The sequence below is a fragment of the Equus przewalskii genome, chromosome 5 (assembly GCF_037783145.1).
Source record: "Equus przewalskii isolate Varuska chromosome 5, EquPr2, whole genome shotgun sequence".
NCBI classification, from domain to species: Eukaryota; Metazoa; Chordata; class Mammalia; order Perissodactyla; family Equidae; genus Equus; species Equus przewalskii.
The window spans coordinates 82707784-82727722 of record NC_091835.1 but is presented as its reverse complement, the minus strand read 5'-3'; the positions used below and the strand labels follow the sequence as shown (position 1 = coordinate 82727722).

The 19939-nt window shown below is 45.6% G+C and overlaps 2 protein-coding genes across 35 annotated transcripts in view; one reads left to right on the top strand and one right to left on the bottom strand.

Annotated features, from left to right (window-relative positions):
• Positions 1-15069, top strand: part of GRIP1 (glutamate receptor interacting protein 1) — a 598160-nt gene extending 583091 nt beyond the window's left edge. For all 33 annotated transcript variants that reach the window (XM_070621989.1, XM_070621980.1, XM_070622003.1 and 30 more), the window contains 2 exons: positions 11257-11403; positions 13298-15069. In XM_070621989.1, the coding sequence (XP_070478090.1) occupies positions 11257-11403; positions 13298-13525 (375 nt within the window). In that variant the 3' untranslated portion in view covers positions 13526-15069. The remainder of the gene's footprint in view (positions 1-11256; positions 11404-13297) is intronic.
• A 645-nt stretch (positions 15070-15714) lies between these two features.
• The window catches only part of HELB (DNA helicase B), a 56150-nt gene continuing 51925 nt past the window's right edge, over positions 15715-19939 (bottom strand). For both annotated transcript variants that reach the window (XM_070622007.1, XM_070622006.1), the window contains one exon: positions 15715-19054. In XM_070622007.1, coding sequence (XP_070478108.1) covers positions 18950-19054 — 105 coding nt within the window. In that variant the 3' untranslated portion in view covers positions 15715-18949. The remainder of the gene's footprint in view (positions 19055-19939) is intronic.

Here is a 19939-nt window from a genome sequence, read left to right as displayed (position 1 = left end):
CTCTCTCTACTGTACCGAGGAGAGGGCTGGCCCTCCCGACTCCTCAGGTGTCCAGGACACTGCCATCCCCTCTTCTGTAAATTCTCCTGGCCACACAGAGAAGAGTGTGCTTGATCACCCACCCTCCTCAGCCCCAAAGGGAAAGGATGCCAACATGGATTGAGTGCTTTCTCTGTTCTATATTCTTTACATTTCCAGCCGACACAGTAGCCCTTCTTAGCAGGTATTTATTATCCCCGTCTACAGGATAGGGAAATAGCAAGTATGAAATAGAGTCATTTTTCCTTCTTGAGTGAAGCAGGCTCCTCAAAGGAAGATTATTGATAGCTCAGCCTACAAAAGACATGCATCCCCATCCCTCCTGCACTGAGAGCATCTAGCAAAGATAATGACGGTGAAGTGGGTGTGCAAGTTGGTACAGCCAAGGATTACAAAAAATGACTGTGCTGAAAATAGAGCTTATTTAAAAAAAAAAAAAAAGGCATCATCCACTTACCAGCACAATGAGCGACAGTGGATAGACTGGTTGGAACATTTGTGTGGCAGTGGGTGAACCTGGTGGCCACAGGACCACAGACATGGATGGGCCAGCTGGACCTACCACGTGGGATACTGCCTTCTTCCTTCACATCAGTCGTTCCCCTCAATGCTGGCTATAAGTGCATCTCCCTCATAGCTTCATTCTTCTTCTGAATTGATCTAAACAAAATTATATTCTAAAAAGGAAGCGGTGTCCTGGGCATTGTAAGATACCTCACGTGATCTAGTTAAGTGAAACTGCAGCAGAGGGGCTGACTGTGGAATTCTTGGCATGGTTATGTTCACACCTCGGGCATCTTTTCCTTGTTAAGTGAATTCATTGACTCTGGTAGGCCATCCACGTTTGTGGTTAAATACACTCTCCAGTTCTGAAGTGCTTGAGAGAAGAAATGGCTGAGAGCAAAGACTGGTCATTGTGCTTGTGTCTCACATGCTCGTGCCTTTTGAACACTGGAAGATTACCTGACACCATGAAAGAGCACAGTGACTTGTTGATGGGGTTGTTATCCTCCCTTTGGGGTGCTGCTAGCCTGGACTAAAGCTTTGTAAAAATTAGGAAAAGGCAGTCTTTTGGGTGGTGGCATCGAGAGGGGGCCAGTGAAATAGAAAAAATCCCTTTTTCCAGTTGAAGATAACCTCAAGCCAGAATGCACCGCCTGGAAGTGGAATGAGGGCTGGTTTTCAGACCCCAGAGCCCTGTATATTTTCATCTAGAAACTGGATCAAGAGGATGTGAACGAAGGGCCAACATCCATCCCCATTCCTGGGGAGAAAACATACAGAGCAAAAGAAGCTCCATCTCATGTTGATGGGTTCCTAACATCATCCTCATCCAGAAAGAATGAAGGGCAGGCTTCTCTTCCGGTCTCTTGGGTTCCAGTTTCCTCTCTGATGTTTGCCCCTCGTTTTCCACCTGGTCCTCATGTCACTCCTTCCCTTCCTTCAGGCCTTCAGAATCCCCGAGCGCAGGTCAGAGTCGAAATGGTTTCTGTTCTTTTCACGTCATCTGCTGTGTCAGAGGCTCTACTGGGTCCTGGCGGGTCTTCCTTCGAGTTGTCCCCATTCATTCCTGAACACAAAGAGCTCGTTGTCCTTCCTGACACTTGACAACAGACACAGAAATGCAGTCTTACTTCCTTTATCGGCTGTGCAGATGGGGAGGAAGTTGGGCTGGAGTGAGGACTTGGTACATAGTTGGGAGTGGTGGGGTCAGCGAGGGGGTCACTGGGAAGTGATACTCATGTCCCGTTAGGCCACTGCCTCTCAGACTTTCTGGGCTGAGTCACACAGTTGGAAATACACTTTACCTCACAATTCACTACACACATACACCCACACTCATATATATGAGTGAATCCAGAAGTTGTACACTAAGATTTTCTGTTTTTTGTTTGTTTCTTTTCAAATGTGATCACATTAAGCTGATTCTGAGACTTATTAATGGGGCTCAACCAAAAGTTTGTGGACCACAGCCTCAGATAATTTGGTGCATGAACCTCTGAGGACCTTTACCATGATGACTCGGGGTGCTTGTTAAAATGCAGGTTCCTAACCCCACCCAGACTTAGCTGGACAGCATTTTCCAGCCAAGAATCTACATTTTAGTGACCTCTTCCGTGGATTCTTTTGTGCCCTAAAGATTGCGAATCGCTCCCGTAGGTTTTGCTAATGGAAGGTGATTCTTCTGTTTCAGTGGAATCATAGGCCACAGCTGGGTGGTAAGGTGGGCAGGCGGTCGCACGGTTGGCCCTGGAGCTTGGGGGTTTCCTCTCTCAAATGAGTTCTGGTTTGTAGTCTAGCTGAGCAGAGATGCTTTCTTTGCAGATAAGGAGCCAAGGATCTTAGCTACAGTTCATTAATAACCCTCTTTCCCTTCTGAAGCTTAAATATCCTTTGGCGTCCACTTCATCTGTTTCTGAGATGAGTTCTAGTTTCACCTCTTTACCCTCTTTAAGGCAAAAAAAAAAAAAAAAAAAAATTCAGTAGAGTAGAAAGTTCCCCACATTCAGAGCATTTGGACTTTTCTCTTTTTAATCATATCAACATTTCCTTTTGCTCTATCATTTGTGCTTTTCAATAAAATTATATTCCTTAATCCTGTGCAGCTATGTTTATTGATCTTTTTACAGAAATGTTTTTAAAATAATTTTCCAGCATCAGCTTTGATTCACGGCTGCTGGTGGCATGACCCTCAAACACTGGAGTCACTCACGAGGAGCCCCCTTAGTTCTTGAAGCTGCGTTTGCTGCCATCAACTTCTCCCCCAACCAAGTTCACTTTGCATTTTCAATGGATGTGAGTGTTTTGAGAGGGGACCTTTGTCTTCTTGATATGATAAAGGTGTTTTACTCCCTGGAAGGAGTGTCATTTTTGTGTTTCATGACAGCTTCTTTTATAGTATTCTCCCTGAGTCAAGAACAGGCTCGACCCCAGGAGGAAATATGAAATGAAATACGTGTCTTCTTCAGACACTTGCCTCTTTCTTCCCCAGATCCTCAGAGTCGGCACTCGAGATCAAACGAGTTCTCACACCGGGCCTAGAGCTTCTCCAAAGAGCCAGTGTAGAATTCTCTTACTGTGGAGGTTGCTAGAAGCTAAAAAAAACAAACCGAATATGTGAACTTTTGCTTCGGCCTGCTGCTCTGCATCCCCGTCTCTTCCATAGGCAGGGGGTGATAGATCAGAGAGAACACAGGCCGACCCGGGTGATGTCACCAACATTCAGACATTCGCCTCCGCCGTGCAGGGTCAGAACCCAGAAAATGAGATCTCCTCAGGATCCCAGACTTCAGGAAGATTCAGCCAGCTGCCTTGGAGCCTCCAGAGATGGAGAAAACCAGGAGAATCTGTAGACAGAGAGGAATGGGCGTGCGTCCAGTTGCCAGTCACCACCTCGGTCTGCCGAGCATTGTCTCTCCCGGGAAAGCCAGGGCAGCTGGCGAGCAGAACGTTGTTGGGGGACGTGGATGGTAGAACGAGGGCTGGAGTCTAGGTTCTACGTTGTAAGGGAGTAACAGCATCCAGCCTTGACAAGCCTCAAAATGCAGCATTTCCATCAACTCCCCTTGTCTATGATTCTGTGAAAACAACTTTTCAAAATGTAAAAATATAATCCTTTTTTTTAAAGATTGGCACCTAAGCTAACAACTGTTGCCAATCTTCTTTTTTTGTTTCTGTTTTTTCTTCTTCTTCTTCTCCCCAAATCCCCCAAGTACGTAGTTGTATATTGTAGTTGTAGGTCCTTCCAATTGTGGCATGTCGGATGCCGCCTCAGTATGGCTTGATGAGCAGTGCCATGTCCACACCCAGTATCCGAACCAGCGAAACCCTGGGCCACCAAAGCAGAGCGCGTGAACTTAACCACTTGGCCATGGGCGGGCCCCAAAACATAGTTCTTATACAAATGATTGGCTCATGTCAAAAACGTTTTTGTTTAACTCATTAATGAGGAATGACAGCAGGATGACAAAGCTTGTTCAAAGTGGGAGAACGAAACTTTATACATGTCTGAGTCTGTGGGGGAAGGAAAGAATGTTGGAGTAAGATTTGTAAGTTAGAATTAAAGCTGCTTAGTGACTCCTGGGAAATAAGAGCAAAGCCTTTGAGGATGTCTTTTCTAACGACAGAACTCACTTGCCTCTCATCACTTTTCTACGAGCTGCCGTCCACCTTGGCAGAGTCTGAGCTCTGAGCAGGAGAAATGGTGAGGCTGACAGAGTGGCAGTCCCCTGGACTCAGGGAACCCTGAGGCAGGCTCGTCAGACAGTGTTGTGTGTGCCTTACGCAGTGTTTGATGGTTCCTCTCGTCCCCTCTGTCACGGCTCCCCCACCCTCTTCAGAAATGTTCATCGCTCCCCTAAGTCTGGCTCTGGCCGGGGGTCATTCCTCTCTCCCTCAGGGCTTCATGTGTGTCTGTTGTGATCAAATAGGCTTATTTATAGGTTGTAAGGGATTATGTTATCTACAGGATGTTGACTTACAAGCTGTGTGGCTCTCTGAGGGTCGGTCCTCTGTCTCCGTGATGTCTAAGTCCTTGGAGAGTGGCCTGCCCTGGGACTTGCCTGGCAGGACCGTGGGGAGGATCACGTAGGTAATAGGCTTGCCCGGGCCCTGTCTCTTTCTTTCCTTTAGGTGGGGTACAGAGCTCTCTCCTTGTTCGAGGATCTTTGTCAGACCACAGCGGTCCATGCCGTGAGGAATAGAGAAGACTGGTAGTGCTTAGAGCAGTGGAGTTTGGCCAGGTGTGACTTGTCCTTCCTCAATGACAGGCCGGAATTCCCAGGGGCCTGGAGGGTGAGTGGAGGACATGCCTCCCACCCAGAGATGCAGGTGGCCCTGAAGCGAGAAGGCCCACTGTTCTGTTGTGATTTGAAATAAGAAATATATATTTGGTCCCAGTTGCTGGCACAGAACTCCTAAAACCCTTGGAACTTCCTAAGTGTTGAGAGCGATAAAGGTGTCTTTTGTTATCTTAATGAGGTGATGTTTGGCCCAAACCTAAGGATGAGGAAAGGGAGAGGGTTTGGAGGTTGAATCAATCACCAATGGCCAATGACTTCATCAATCATGCCTATGTAATGAAGCCTCCCTAAAAACCCAAAAGGAGGGGGCCTGGAGAACTTCCGGGTTGGTGAGCATGAGGAGATGCAGGTAGAGTGGAGTGCTCACAGAGAGCTTGGAAGCTCCGGGCCCTTTCCCCGTACCTTGCCCTGTGCATCTCTTCCATCTGGCTGCTCCTGAGTTGTATGCTTTTGTAATAAACGGGTGATCTAGTATGTAAAATGTTTCTCTGAGCCGCTCGAGCAAATTAATCAAACCCAAGGAGTGGGTCGTTGAACCTCTGATCTATAGCCGGTCAGTCAGAAGCACAGGTGACAACCTGGACTTGCAACCGGAGTTTGAAGTTGGGGGGCAGACTTGCAGGACTGACCGAGCCCTTCACCTGTGGGATCTGACACTGTCTCCAGGTGGATAGTGTCAGAACTGAGTTGAGTTGCAGGACACCCAGCTGGTGTCAGAGAATTGTTTGGCAGTGTGGGGAAACACCCACCCCCACACACCCTACACACACACACACACACATACAAACACACACACGTTGGAATTGTGATCTGGACATTTCTACCTACATAGGCCTAAGGGGAATGGAGGTTGGTCAGTTGCGCAGGGAATGAGGAAGGGTCAAGAGCTGGAGGAGAGCCAGGCCAGAGCAGACCTGGGGGCCGCGGAGCAGAGGCAGGAGCAGAGGATGCGGGTGCAGCAAGGAACCAGCGGGTGGTCCTGAGCACAGACACCTGAGAGAGACTCTGCCGCTGCTGACTGTCCTGGTGGTGGCTGTCACCAGTGGAGAGGGCCAGTGACAGAGCTGACAGTAACTAGGTGTCCATCAGCTGCCTGTGGCTTGGTTTGATCTCCTGGAGAACTGGGAAAATGACCCAGCTCTCTCCTCTTTGATATGCTGTGAAACGACAGATCTGAGGGTGCTCTGAGACAACGCAGCGCATAAATCCGCCACAGATCTTAAAACCCGGGACACTCCCTTGGTTGGGACTCAGTGCTCCGAGGGCCAAGTCAGCCCCTGACTTGCTCATACTTAGAGCTAAAGTCCAAGCTACTGATGCTCTGATCGTTGAGCCCCGTTTTTCAAGCCCTTGGTGCCACACGCTCGCCAGGGAGCAGCAGGAAGCAGTGTTGGAAGCCGCTGTCCCTTTTTCGCCTCTGCCAAGGAGACCAGCTCCCTTTCCTGACCCAGTTTCTCTCAAAACCCATGAGCCTGAGTGGCATCAACCGAGATCGCTTCCTCTTGGGCTGGAAGAATGCAGTTGGGCAGGCCATACTTAATGTTTTCCTTCTAGCCCTACAGGTAGTGTAGGAATGTCCTCAAAACCAGCATTCCTTGAATTGTCAGGTTTAAAGGAACAGGGCTACCCTAGTGGTGTCTGTAAGAAAAAAACCCAGGTGCCTGGTGATTTGGTGGAAAACCAGTGCCATCTCTGAGAATTAGGTGTTGTTTTGGTCCTGAAGGCCATCGGGCAGGGGGCTGAGCCAGAGGGAGGCTGCCGGGGTGCAGGAACTGCTCTGGGAATGGCTGTCACTTGCTCAAAGAGTAGACACAATTGCCATTAAAATCCAAGTGAGGAGGGCTGCAGCTTTTCACACGTCTCAAACCTGGAAATGCGAACATTATGTTTCTGATCTCTGCCTCGAGGACATTGTTCAGACATGTGGACAGACTTGCTGGGAAATATGAAACAAGGCTCAGCTTGAATCGTGGGGAAGCCCTCTGCCTCCTGTTCCAGCTCTGCTCTCGGGAGGGTTAGAAGCAACTGCAGCATGAGCTGACGAATAGCTAAAATTGAACCGAGCCCTGCAGAACTGTGTCCTTGCCCAGTGTTATGTTCCACGAGGCTCATTGGCCCTTTTAGAACAGAAAAATCTAGCATTGTGTTCACAGTCCAGATAGCCTGGAGGCATCCTTTGGTCAGCACAGAATAGAGATCCTACAAGAGAGATCTTGATTCACACGGGCTAGGGCGGGACACGACGAGCTCTCGGAGCAGTGAGCACGAGTGTATGCGGGTGTTCGCAGAAAGCCACGAAAGGGCTCTCTGAGAAGAAATACAGCAGACCTGACAAATTATTCATCTTTAGTTGGTTGGGCAGTTGGAAGTGGATAAAGGCTGCCTGACCAGCTAGGAGATTATACGTCCAGACAAAAAATCATAATTTGGTGGAAGGAACACAGCAAATGAGGTCAGCTAGTCTAAGAGTGAACCCTGGAGATTATACATTCCAACTGGACAAGTCCATCCATCACCTTCTTCAAGAGTGCGTGTCCTCGTTAAAAGGAAGGGATGATTCTGCTGCCCACAGTTGTTGGGAGACCAACAGCAGTCACATATAGGAAAGTGCCTGGATAAGGGATTCATCTGTGAAAAAAAAATGTGACTTAAACCATGGAATCTTTTGAATTATTTTTGGACAGGAAATAAATCAGAAGTAACTGCTACCAACTTCAGCCAGACAGGAGGGCAGCAGCTACAAGTCACAATTTGTTGTTGCCGCTTTGACAGCAGCCAGCTGTGCTCCCTATTTTTGTGAATTATTGATTCCTGGAATCTTATCTTTTGTGTCATTTTAAAATAATTTCGTTTTTATTTGCTATTTCCAGGAGAACCGTAGAGCTGGCTATTAAAATTCAGTCTCCTCTAACCTTAGGAAATCTTTCTACAGAAACAGATTGCTTTGCACTGTAAACCATGCCTTATCCTCCCATCCTGAAGCGTTCAGACAGAGAGTCTAAGGCCCAGAGAGCGGAGCCTCTGACAACGACCGTGACCATGAGATTAGTGAGCTGATCTGCCAATCTGCTCTGGTTGACGTCCAACTCTGACGTCTTGGTCACTGTAGTACCAGTGACCATCGTTGGCATTTTTTGGTGCCAGTCAGCCTTCCCTCCCTCCTGGGTTCTGGCTGTGGAGCGGACATCCAAGAATCAGAGGCCGACGGAGCAGTGAAGAACTCCACTAATAGATTTGATCTGCTCCACACACATGGTAGAAACGATAACATCCTATTTGCTTTTGAATCTGCTCACGGAAGTCCCACAAGACGTGCAGCCTCTCCCGCTGGAGGACCTTCCATTCCACCTCCGGGTCCAAGAATGGGGCTTCCTCAGCCCCTAAGTGGGGCAGGCCTCGCTCCAACCTGAGACGGGCGCTCGCCTCTCACGGCCACACGGTGTCGCCATTGCAGCTTCGTCCTGCCCGGCCCCATCAGCCCAGCCACCCTGCAGCCGCCCCCAGCACGGCCCGTGGGCAGGAGACCGGGCAGGGCGTGAACCCCAGAATTAAAACCCTCTCTGCTGACACTCGCCGCGCCTCACGGCCGGTTCTGACTGGCTTCCCAACTCAACCACGCAGTGTGTCTGAACCCGTCGTTTCACTTATTCGACAAAATGCTAACCCTACTATGCGGCAGGCACCGTTGTAGGGGTTTGGGGTATGTCAGCGAACAAAGCAAAGATTCTTGCCGCCCTCAAGGAGCTTGGGGAGCATCTCTCAGTCCTCCTCTGAGGCCTTACCTGAGCCCAGGTCACCCGCAAAGACTTCTCCTCCCCTCCGGATGAGTGCTGACTTAGGGGGACGGAGTGCTCCCTCACGCAGTCTGAACCGGCTTCTCCCCACGCACCATCAGGGTGCGTGCCCGATGGGGGCTGGGTTTACTAGGCTACATACACGCAAGCACGCACGCGGACATGCACGCACGCACACACACCCCTTCTATAGTGAATTAGGACTCACAACTCTACTTGTATAGCCGACTGCCGTGAAAGTGATCCTTCCGTGGACTCAGGTCATTTCAGATGTGAGAACTGTATACGCTACACGACCTCGCTGAAAACTGAGACTCTGTCCGGCCTACGGGATGCGAGGAGGAGTACATCAGATGTCCTCACTGGACCATAAACACCCGAGGGCCACTTTCGTTCTCTGCTACATCCTCAGTCCTTAAAACAGCGCCTGGCACATAGTAGGTCCATTGTGCCCCTGCACACGTACACACACACACTCACACTCACATACACACGAGGGAGTGAGCCTGCAGAGTGTCATCTCGCTGAACACTAGTCCCCTTGCTTCGGTCCCAGAACGTGTCGCGGCCCCTCTGGTGTGCGGCGCACCACGCGGAGCAGTGCACACACGGAATCACTCGGGATCTGCAGATGCGAGTTCAGTCAGTCTGGGTCGGGGTCCGAGATTCTGCATTTTAACAAACCCTCCTGAGCAACGTCGCTGCTTCCAGTCGGGACCTCGCTTTAAATTGCAAGCACATTTTTTTTCCTCTTTAAGCAAAGTTGCAACAAAATTCTGGCCCCTTTCCTTGTCGTGTAGCTGTGGGAAAGAGGCAGTGGGTGGGATGTTGATATGCCTCATTTCATGGGAGCTAAGACGCCATCGATTATAAAATACAGCCTGATTGCAGAGATTTTTAAATTATGGGAAAAAAGTGCATCTTAGAACCTATGAAATAAGGCATTTGGGGGGGCTGTGGAGCCCCAAGTGGTGACGTGCTTGGTGACGTGCTTGGTGTCTGGAGTCAGACGGCCCCGCCATCCTTACCTTTGTGACCCTGAGTGACTGACTTAACCTCTATAAAATTTAATTCCTCACCTCGACAATGACAGTAACCCCCAGAGCTGCCTGGTGAAGAGTTTTGACCCAGCCAGCTTGATATTTTAAATCTCTGCCTAGTGAAATAAAAATCCCCAAACTGACCCCTTGTGTATTTCCTTCAATATTTCATACTTCTCTGAAGTAAAATAACTGACCACAAAAAATAAACCCGCTGTACAAGTTTTAGTCTTCACACTCTGCCCTGTGTAGCTCTGAATTTTTGACTATTTTACAAGAGTGTAATTATGTACTGCTTTTATAGGAATGCAATAAAATAGAGTAAAAAATAAGCCCACCTCTTTGCTTGAAGTGTCCGTCGATTTTTTTTTTTTTTTTTTTGAGGAAGATTAGCCCTGAGCTAACATCTGCTGCCAGTCCTCCTCTTTTTGCTGAGGAGGACTGGCCCTGAGCTAACATCCATGCCCATCTTCCTCTACTTTATATGTGGGACGCCTACCACAGCATGGCTTGCCAAGGGGTGCCATGTCCGCACCTGGGATTCGAACCAGTGAACCCGGGCTGCTGAAGCGGAACATGCGCACTTAACTGCTGCGCCACCAGGCCAGCCCCATGTGTGTTGATTTTTATGGAGGGCATTGGCAAACCTTCGAGAAGCTGTCGGCACAGGGGGTGCTTGGTGAATATTGCATATTAATGTGTCTGCCTCTGCAAGGCAGGCTCTTCTCTCTCTCACTGCTGTTTCCCAGCACCCAGAAACATGCTTAGAAAGTGGTGGGGACTCAGTGCACACTTAATGAATGAATGAATGACTTGATGAATGAGTGAACCTCAGACTGGCTCTTGCAGCCGGCCGCATGGAGGAGTGAGGTTGGGGAAGGCTGTAGCCGGCGTGGCTGGCGTTTGGTGCAGAGAACCAGGAGGCCCGCCGCTGAGGAGGGCGAAAGGTTTGAGTTGCTAAACCAACCCCTGGACAAGCACTGAGAGAGCTCTTCAAGCCAGGCGCAGAGCGAGCTGTCTGCTTCAGGAGCAATGTCAGGTCCTCAGAGTCCTTCTTTGCCCACAGTCCTGAGTACTGTTTGAGGTACCATGGCAAATAAAATGGTGGACTTGTGGCACTTGCTCAAAGGAAGAGGACATACTGAGTTCTGAGTTCAGCACAGCACCAGGAAGCATGGGCAGGAAGGAAAGACCATGGCCCGTGGAGTCCTGATAGCTATCAGACTGAGGGCTGCCCCTGGCTGCTCCCCGCACCATGGGGTTGCTCCAGGAAAACGGAGATGTCAACTTGCCCTGGGGACATTCTCACCCACGCATACCTGAGAACGGAGGTTGAAAAAAAAAATGCTCAAGACTCTCCAGCATTCCTCTTCTCCATCTTTTTCAGTTCTCGGTGGGACTTTACAAATTCCGAGGATATTCTTGGAGGAGGGAAAAAGCTGCAGGGCTGGGGGCAGCTGCCTAATATATTACACATCCATTGTGTTATTGAATGAGTTTGAAAAGTTTGTTTGTCAGGAAGATTCACAAGCGGAAGTCTCCAACCTACTAAATGTCCCCTTTGCATTTTCTCACTTGCCAGGTGACCTTGTACAAGGGCTCTGACATGGAGGACTTTGGGTTCAGTGTAGCAGATGGCTTGCTGGAGAAAGGAGTATATGTCAAAAATATTCGCCCAGCTGGGCCAGGAGATCTTGGTGGCTTAAAGCCCTATGACAGGCTCTTACAGGTAAGACCGCAGTGGAATTTTGGTTAATTTAACTCTTCAAAGGTTTATTTGACCAATTCCCACCAATCCTCCTTTGCCTCAAAACTAGATTAGGGACCCCTATGTATAGGATGAAAGCTTTTTCCTTTGGTAGAATTTCGCAGTTATTGAAGTTGCCTGTTTCCCTGTATATATTGCCCAGCAGACGATAGACTGGTAGAGAGCCGAGCTAGCATCTTATTCTCTCAGTCCCTTTCTGCAACGCTTGATGTCTCCATCTCTCACACAATATCTGAAACCAAAACCAGAGCCTTCTTTACTTCCTGGAGTGCTCTTGTGGTCAGGGATGGTTTCATGAGCAAAGCAAATTCCTGATCTCATGCACAGTTTTTAGGAAGAGCATTTTGCAGGAGAAGGAGACGGGTGACATCAGTCTTGAAAGCCTGTTCAGCTGGAGTGAGCCTGTCACCAAACAGCTGACTTTGAAAGCAGGAGGCTGCACTGACAGCTTGGCTGTTAGAGGTGTGTTCACTGAAGCTGGTTGTCGTTGATCAACTAGAGAGTTTTACAACCAGTTCTGGTGATCGTTTTGACTGTGGCAATAGAGCAGTTACTCTTGTCCTAGGAGTAGGGGGACACTTTTATTTTCCATAGATACTTTAGTATTTGCTGAATGATAAGTATGGACAAGTTACTTAACCTCTAAGCATATCTTCCTACTCTGTAAATTGGGGCTAGACCTACTTTCATGGAAGTCAAGGCTATGAAAGTAGACTGGATGCAGATTGGGAAGGACTTTGAATGTCATGATAAAGCTCTTGGACTTTATTCTGGAGGTATATTAATTTCCTAAGACGAATAATGACATAATTTGTAATTTGGGAAGACAATACAGTATTAGTGTGGGTGAATTGGGGGAGGTGGGGAAAAGGCAGATAACATGAAAGACCAGGTAGGTGTGGGGAAGAACCTGTATCAGACCTGAGCCTCTGATGTCTTCAGCGCATCCTGGTGGAGCCATCTGGAAGGGAGTTGGCAGTTTGTGTCTGTTGCTTAGGAGAGATGCTAGAGCCAGAGCTGAAGATTTCAGAGACTGCAGTTGCCCATGGTGGAGTTACAGTAAGGAGAAGAGAACCAAGGGTAGAATGCTAAGGAAAACAAAATTTAAAGGACAGGAAGAAATAAAGGCAGGAAAGGACTGAAAGGAGAGTTTTAAGGATGAGTAGGTGTCAAGAGCAGCCAATGCCAGAAGCTAAAGAGGGTGAGAACTCAAGATACCATTCATGTTTGGGACAATGGGGTCATTTGTACAATGTATGGCATCAGGTCCCAGCCTGAGAAGATGGAGGAGAGAATGAAAGTCAGGAATGGAAGCAGCATGTAGATGCTTTTAAAGACTTTTGTTGGTGAAGAATAAGATGAAATGAAAGATGAGTACGAGTCTACGCTGAGGAGAAGGTGGGCTCACGTAAGCAGGGTAGTTCAGCCTCATGGGCAAGAGCACAGGCTTTGGAATCAGCCAGGCTGCTTGGGATCGCCTCCTAGCTCAACCACTTACCAACCGCTGCCCTGAGGCAAATCTCCTAGCCACTCTGTGCCTCGCTGACCTCCTCTGTAAATTAGGGGTGACCTTCAGCACCTGGAGCCCCTGCCGTGAGTGAGGGCATCTGCCCAGCATTGGGTGTTGGGGTGTGTCCTTGTTCCCTGCTCTCAAGGGTCTTACCATTTCGTAGCAGAGCATGAGTAAGCCAAAACCGCGATAGAGTGTGGGCAGAGCAGAGACGGACCTCTTTGTCCAGGGGACACGTTTCAGCACCTTCAAGACAACTTGTCACAGCTGAGGTGTCACTCTGGGTTTTGGGTATCAGCTTCTGACTGTAACGGTGATTCACAATGGCTCTTCTTGACCATTCAGGTTAATCACGTCCGAACAAGAGACTTCGACTGTTGCCTCGTAGTACCCCTCATAGCAGAATCGGGCAACAAGCTGGACCTGGTTATCAGCAGAAACCCCCTGGCTTCACAGAAATCTGGAGAACAGACTCTACCAGGAGGGGAATGGAGTGACCAGAACAGTGCTTTTTTCCAGCAGCCTAGCCATGGCGGTAATTTGGAGATACGAGAACCCACTAACACGTTATAGCAATGCTTTTTATAAAGCAGGACAAAGACAATATCTACATGGTGCTAAAACATCCCTCTCGGATTCTGTGACGTCTGAAGCACAGATAATCACGTGGCATTAACTGCAAGCACAGGGGTCTTTTAAATCTCTCACGGCTCGTGTTCACTTCCCTTTCCAGGTTGAGGAGGTTTCTGTTTTGGTGACCACTAAGGTATGTGGCAGGCAACTCCCTGCCAGCCCCAACGGGAGAGAAAAATAAAAATAGGTAGGACGCCCCTCCCCACAATTAACATCAGAGGAAATTTTTTACAAGTTCATCTTCCTATCACTTTTTAAAAAGAGAAACGTCTGTTTGAAAATATTCTCTACGATCATTTCCTTAATTCACTTTGCAGTTTCTTACTATGAAGCCGTTCATGTAAGAACTTGACCAACAAGTCTTTTGACAAAGCTGGCTGTACTACAGGAACTAGGGTTTGCTAAGCTGCCGGGGCCGCTGCTGTGGGAGGGGTTCAGCTAGAGAATTGTTACCTTAAAATGTTTCAGCGACGATGCACGTAGGAGACCATAATAGGTGGTGGTAATGTTTGCCCAAGTATAGGAATGATTTTAACCACGATGTATGCTATTCCCTATGCAACAAATATCAAACAGGATATGTCTTGTGACCTGTTTTTTTTTTTTTAAGGACACATTTTTAATAGCTGAAAATCTCTAATAATGAATTAGAGTGTTTAGTAACACTGAGAATTAGCTATCTTATTTTTAAAATTCAAGACTAAGAATTTAAGAGAGAATGAAGAATCTATTAAAATGAGATTTATCTTAATGCTAGGCAAATCAAACTCATACTGCTTGACGTGTTTATACTGACTGGTTATACTGAGGGTGTACAGCACATGTACTTAAAGATGACACTGGAATATCTTTTGTTCTGAGCCATGCCACTTACCGAAATTGTAAATACATTCTTCACAAAATGCATTGCCAATTATTACCATCCCTCAAAGCAATAAAGTGAGACAGTTGCTTTTAAAGTTTGTCAGCAACTGTTTTCATTTGTTCAGATATTTTGAATAGTTACAATAACTGTTATTTGGTGAATATAAAAAAAATAGATCTGTATATTGATTGTAGAATCTCCATACAGAAATGATTATTTTCCAAACATTTTCATTTTGGTCAATAATTAATTCAAACAACCGCTTAGGTAAAGCATTTGAACACTGTGTCCTTTGTTTAGGGAAAAAGTTCACCTTTCTTTTTGTGCAAAGAAAATATATTATTTCAAGCATATTTCAGAACCGCCAGGGCAAGAAGGTATAAAGCAGAATCATGTGAAGAAAAAAGGATCATGAGTCACTCAAATATGTATTTTTATTTGTAACAAGTATTAAGCTGTAAAGTATTTTTGTACAAATTTAATACTTTAATAGCATGATATTTATCGTCTATGTATGGTTTTGGGGAATTCAAAATTGTTGCAAATATTTGTATGGAAAAAAAACCCTCTACCAAATGGAATAAACAGTGATTTTAAAAAGCCCCCCCAAAAAACGGCACGCATGTTTTTGGTGCTTTGAATACATTTTAGTGCTCCAGAGGGAGTCGTACACAATGCTTGTTGTTACCTAATTTTCTAAAGGGGAAGGTTTTGTCATAAGCTTGAAAAGGAGGACAGGAGAGTGGGCAGAGCATGGGTTCTGAAATCGGATCTGGGTTTGAATTCCAGCTCTGGGACTCACTGGTGGGGTAAACTCACTTCCCGGGGGTCAGTTTCCCCACCTGTGACACTGAAGGGTCCATTTGCACTCCGGCACTGCTGTGAGGATGGGGTGTGACATGCAGGTGAAAGTGTGGAAACAGCCTGCAGACGGGAACACCCCAACACTAGCGGTAGGTTTATTCTAGGTGACAAGGATAGATCCTAACTGAAGGATCACACATCTCCCCTCAGAGAACATTACATGCATTCTATGAAATACATTTACATCAACTATTAAAGTGTACAAATTCTAATTATGCTATCTTAAAAAAAAACTACACCCATAGTCCCAACATTTTCATTTTTGCAGGTTACCCTGTAAGCCTTTTTAAATTCACAGGAACAAGGCAAGGATGTGCATTCTTGCCACTTCTATTTAACAGGGACCTAGAGGTTTCAGCCAGGGCAGTAAGACAAGAACACGAAATAAAAGGCATCCCGATTGGAAAGGAAGAAGTAAACTATCTTTATTTGCAGATGATATAATCTTATATGTAAAAAATCCTAAGGAATCCACTACGAATGTATTAAAACTAATAAATGACTTTAACAAGGTTGCAAGATAAGATCAATACACAAAAATCAATTGTATTTCTATACAGTAACAATAAACAAGCCAAAAATAAAGAAAACAATACCATTTTCAGTAAGATCACAAATAAAATGCTTAGGCATAAACCTGATAAAAGAAGTAAAAACCTTATACTTTGAAACTGCAAAACATTGTTGAAAGAAATGAGAGAAGACATAAGTAAGTAGAAAGACATCCTATGTTCATGGATCAGAAGACTTACTATTGTTAAGATGGCCATACTCCACAGATCTGTAGATTCAACACAAGCCCCCTCAAAATCCCAGCTGACAACTTTGTACAAATCGACAAGCTGATCCTAAAACTCATACGGAAATGCAAGGGACCCAGAAGAGCCAAAAAATCTTGAAAGAGAAGAATTGGAGGACTCACGTTTCTTGATTTCGAAACTTACTACAAAGCTAATGAAGACAACATGTTGCTGGCATAAAGATAGACATATGAATCAATGAAATAGAATTGAGAAGCCAGAAATAAACCCTCATATTTACGATCAGTTAATTTTTGACGAGGGTACCAAGACAATTCAATGGGGAAAGAACAGTCTCTTCAAGAAACAGAGCTGGAACAGCTGGATATCCACATGCAAAAGAATCAACTTTGACTACTACCCCACCATATATAAAAATTAACTCAAAATGAATCAAAGAACTAAATGTAAGACCTAGAACTATTCAACTCTTACAAGAAAAAACAGGAGTAAGTGTTCATGACTTTGGATAGGCAATAGTGCCTTAGATAAAGCAGCAAAAACACAAGCAACAAGAAGAAAAATAGATACACTAGACATCATGAGAATTAAAAACTTGTGCTTCAAAGGACACCATCAAGAATGTGAAAATAAAATCCACAGAATGGGAAAAAAATTTTTTAAATAATGTTTCTAATTAAGGGCATATGTAGCATATATAAAGAACTCATATCTTGAAAATGAAAAATAACAATTTAAAAATGGGCCAAAGATCTGAACAGACTCTTCTCCAAAAAGGACATACAAATAGCCAATAAGCCGATGAACAGATGATCAAAATCACTAGCTGTAAGGGAAATGCAAACCAAAACCCCAGTGAAATATCACTTCACGCCCACTAGGATGGCTATAATCAAAAAGTCAGACAATAACAAGTGTTGGAGGGAATGTGGATAACTGGAGCCCTCACGCACTGCTGGTATAAATGTGAAACGGTGCAGCTGCTTTGGAAAAGAGTCTGGCAGTTCCTCAAAGTGTTGAGTTACCATGTGACCCACAATTCCACGCCTAGGTATATACCTACAAGAAATGAAAATGTATGTCCACACAAAAACTTGTCCACAGGTGTTCATTAGTTATAATAGCCAAAAAGTGGAAACAACCCAAATGTCCATCAACTGACGGATACATTCAATGTGCTATATCCATACAATGGAATATTATTTGGTAAAAAAAGAGATGAAGGCATTTTGCCTCATTGCACTATGGAAAGCAAGATGGGGTCACCTGCAGCTCTACTGGAGCCACCTGCAAAAATTCAGCCAAGGTTCCTGATCTTGCCACATCAGCTCAGACCCACAGTCTGATCTGGAAACCCGGCATCAATCTACGCCTCCAGCTTTCCCATCAGTACATGAAGGATCTAGGCTTCCAGTTGGACTGACCGATCTTCCTTGAATGGATTAGCCAAGCCATCTATCCAATGAAAGAAACAATGCTAGCTCTTCGTACATAAATTTTTAAAAAATCTTTTTTTAAAAAAAGAGATGACTGGGGCCGGCCTGGTGGTGCAGTGGTTAAGTTCGCAAGTTCCGCTTTGGCAATCCGGGGTTCACTGGTTCAGATCCCGAGTGCGGACCTACATACCGCTTGTCAAGCAATGCTGTGGCAGGCATCCCACATATAAAATAGAGGAAGATGGGCATGGATGTGAGCTCAGGGCCAATCTTCCTCAAAGAAAAAAAGAGATGACACACTGATACCTGCCACAATATGCCTAAGTCTGAGAACATTCTGCTAAGTCAAAGAAGCCAGTAGCAAAGGACCACATATTGCACTTTCCATTTATACAAAATGTCTGGAATAGGGAAATCAATAGAGATAAAGTAGATTAGTAGTTGCCTAGGGCTGGAGGGGATGAGAGCAAAGAGGTACAGGGTTTCTTCTGGAGTGACAAAAATCTTTTAAAATCCATTGTAGTGTGGGTTGTACAACTGTGTGAATATACTAAAAGCCACTCAGTCATACATTTTAAATGGGTGAGTTGTATGTGAATTACATCTCACTAAGGCTATTTGTGAAACACTGGGATAACAGGTAAATTTTCCCTCAACTTTTTCTCTCACCGTTTAATAATAAATAAAACTCTAAAAATAAAGAAAAATCAAATCACTCTGAGAAACAAATTTTCCAAAGTGCAATATCTTCAAAACAATGTGCTCCCAAAAAATATAGTAATTACGTGACATGAGAGAGGTGCTGGCTAATGCTACAGGGGTAATCAGACTGTAGGACAGAAGTGTATCAAATCGACACGGTGTAGACCTTAAACTTACACAATGTTGTATGTCAATCATAGCTCAAAGTAAGAAAAGAAAAACAACGTGCTCGCAACTCAGAAGGAATTTCTAGGAAAAAGTCGTGGGTGAGGCGGGTGGTGGCAGCAGCGATGGAGCGAGCGCAGCCTTGTGAGATGACCACTTTGCAGAAGACACGACATCCTGGAATGTGTGTCAATCACATGAGAGATGCAATTACAGCTTATCTTTACCACCGCTTCCGCCCAGTGGCAAAGACCCCCCAAAATGATCACGGAAGTCAATACGGCATTACCCTAAAAATAAAACACTTTTTAAAGTACACAGTTTTTTTAAAAAAATATAACATCTTTTTCCCTTTATGTCCAATGCTAGCAGTTCTCATGATGACGGATGCGCAAATCATTAAAGTTTTCTTTGATCAAATGAATTTAAAACATCTGCTAACACAAACTCCTTAAAATAAAACTCCAGTTGTAGACATTCTCTTTTATCTTGATACTTTGAAGCTATGATATTCATTTTGTGTTGCATGGAAAAAAAAATGGACAATTATTTTGAGCAGTCTGAAATAAAATTAAGTTTCTTGATTATCTGTGGATTTGAAAAGTCGCCTGGGGGTTAAACTGTTTAGTTTTAAAGTCTGAAGTCTGGAAGACACTTGAGGAGAGGTTTCGTCCACCTGTTTGAACAACAATAAAAATAAAGTTAATTTTGTAAAAATGGAGTCAATGTATGCTGTGTACTTCTATCCCCTCTGACTGCTTCTGCAGAAGATGTAACACATTTTCCCCACCCCTTGGAAGGCCTGAGCAGACCAGGGCGATCAGCTGTCAGCTCCATGTGGGACATCTGCTTCTGCTCACTGTGACATCCCCAGCACCCAGCTCTGGACTGGCCTACAGAAGTGACTATTTGCTGAATGAGTAAGTAAATCCAATTTCTGATGGTGTAGACAGGGTCCATTGCATAATGTGGCAGCCTAGTAGAAAATTAAAATGGCCGCCCCCCCTTCAAATTAAGAATTTCAAGATGGCAACCACGGAACATTAAAACAAGTGTAGGGTCCTTCTAAGCACCAAGCCCTTTTAATGGACCTATTTTCTCCTGTATTCAGGGCCTATGACCCATTGGTAGAATGTGATGTCTATGAAGTTATGTCTGTTTTCCTCCAACATCTGGATCAGCGACCAGCAAAGGAGCTAGATTTTTTCTCAGATGCTGACAGAGGGAAGGCAGACCGAAAGACACATCCACACCAAGTTGCACAAGAAAAGCCAAAAGGAAGAGATGAGAATAAGTTTGGTTCATTTTAGCGAATGAAGAGACTAGCAGACTAAAGCAGAAAAGAAGAGTGGGAAATGAAATGATGCAGGGCAAGCTGGAATCAAGCTGTGAAAGGTCTCAAATGGCAAGCTGGAGAGTCTAGAATTCATGCTGGAGGCATGAGGGAGCCACTGAAGGCTTCTGAACAGAGGAATGAGCTGAGCACTTCAGGGGGGTTTATTGGTAACAATGTGTAAGGTGCATTAGCAGAGTGGGAACAACAGGTGGGGAGGCAGCCAGG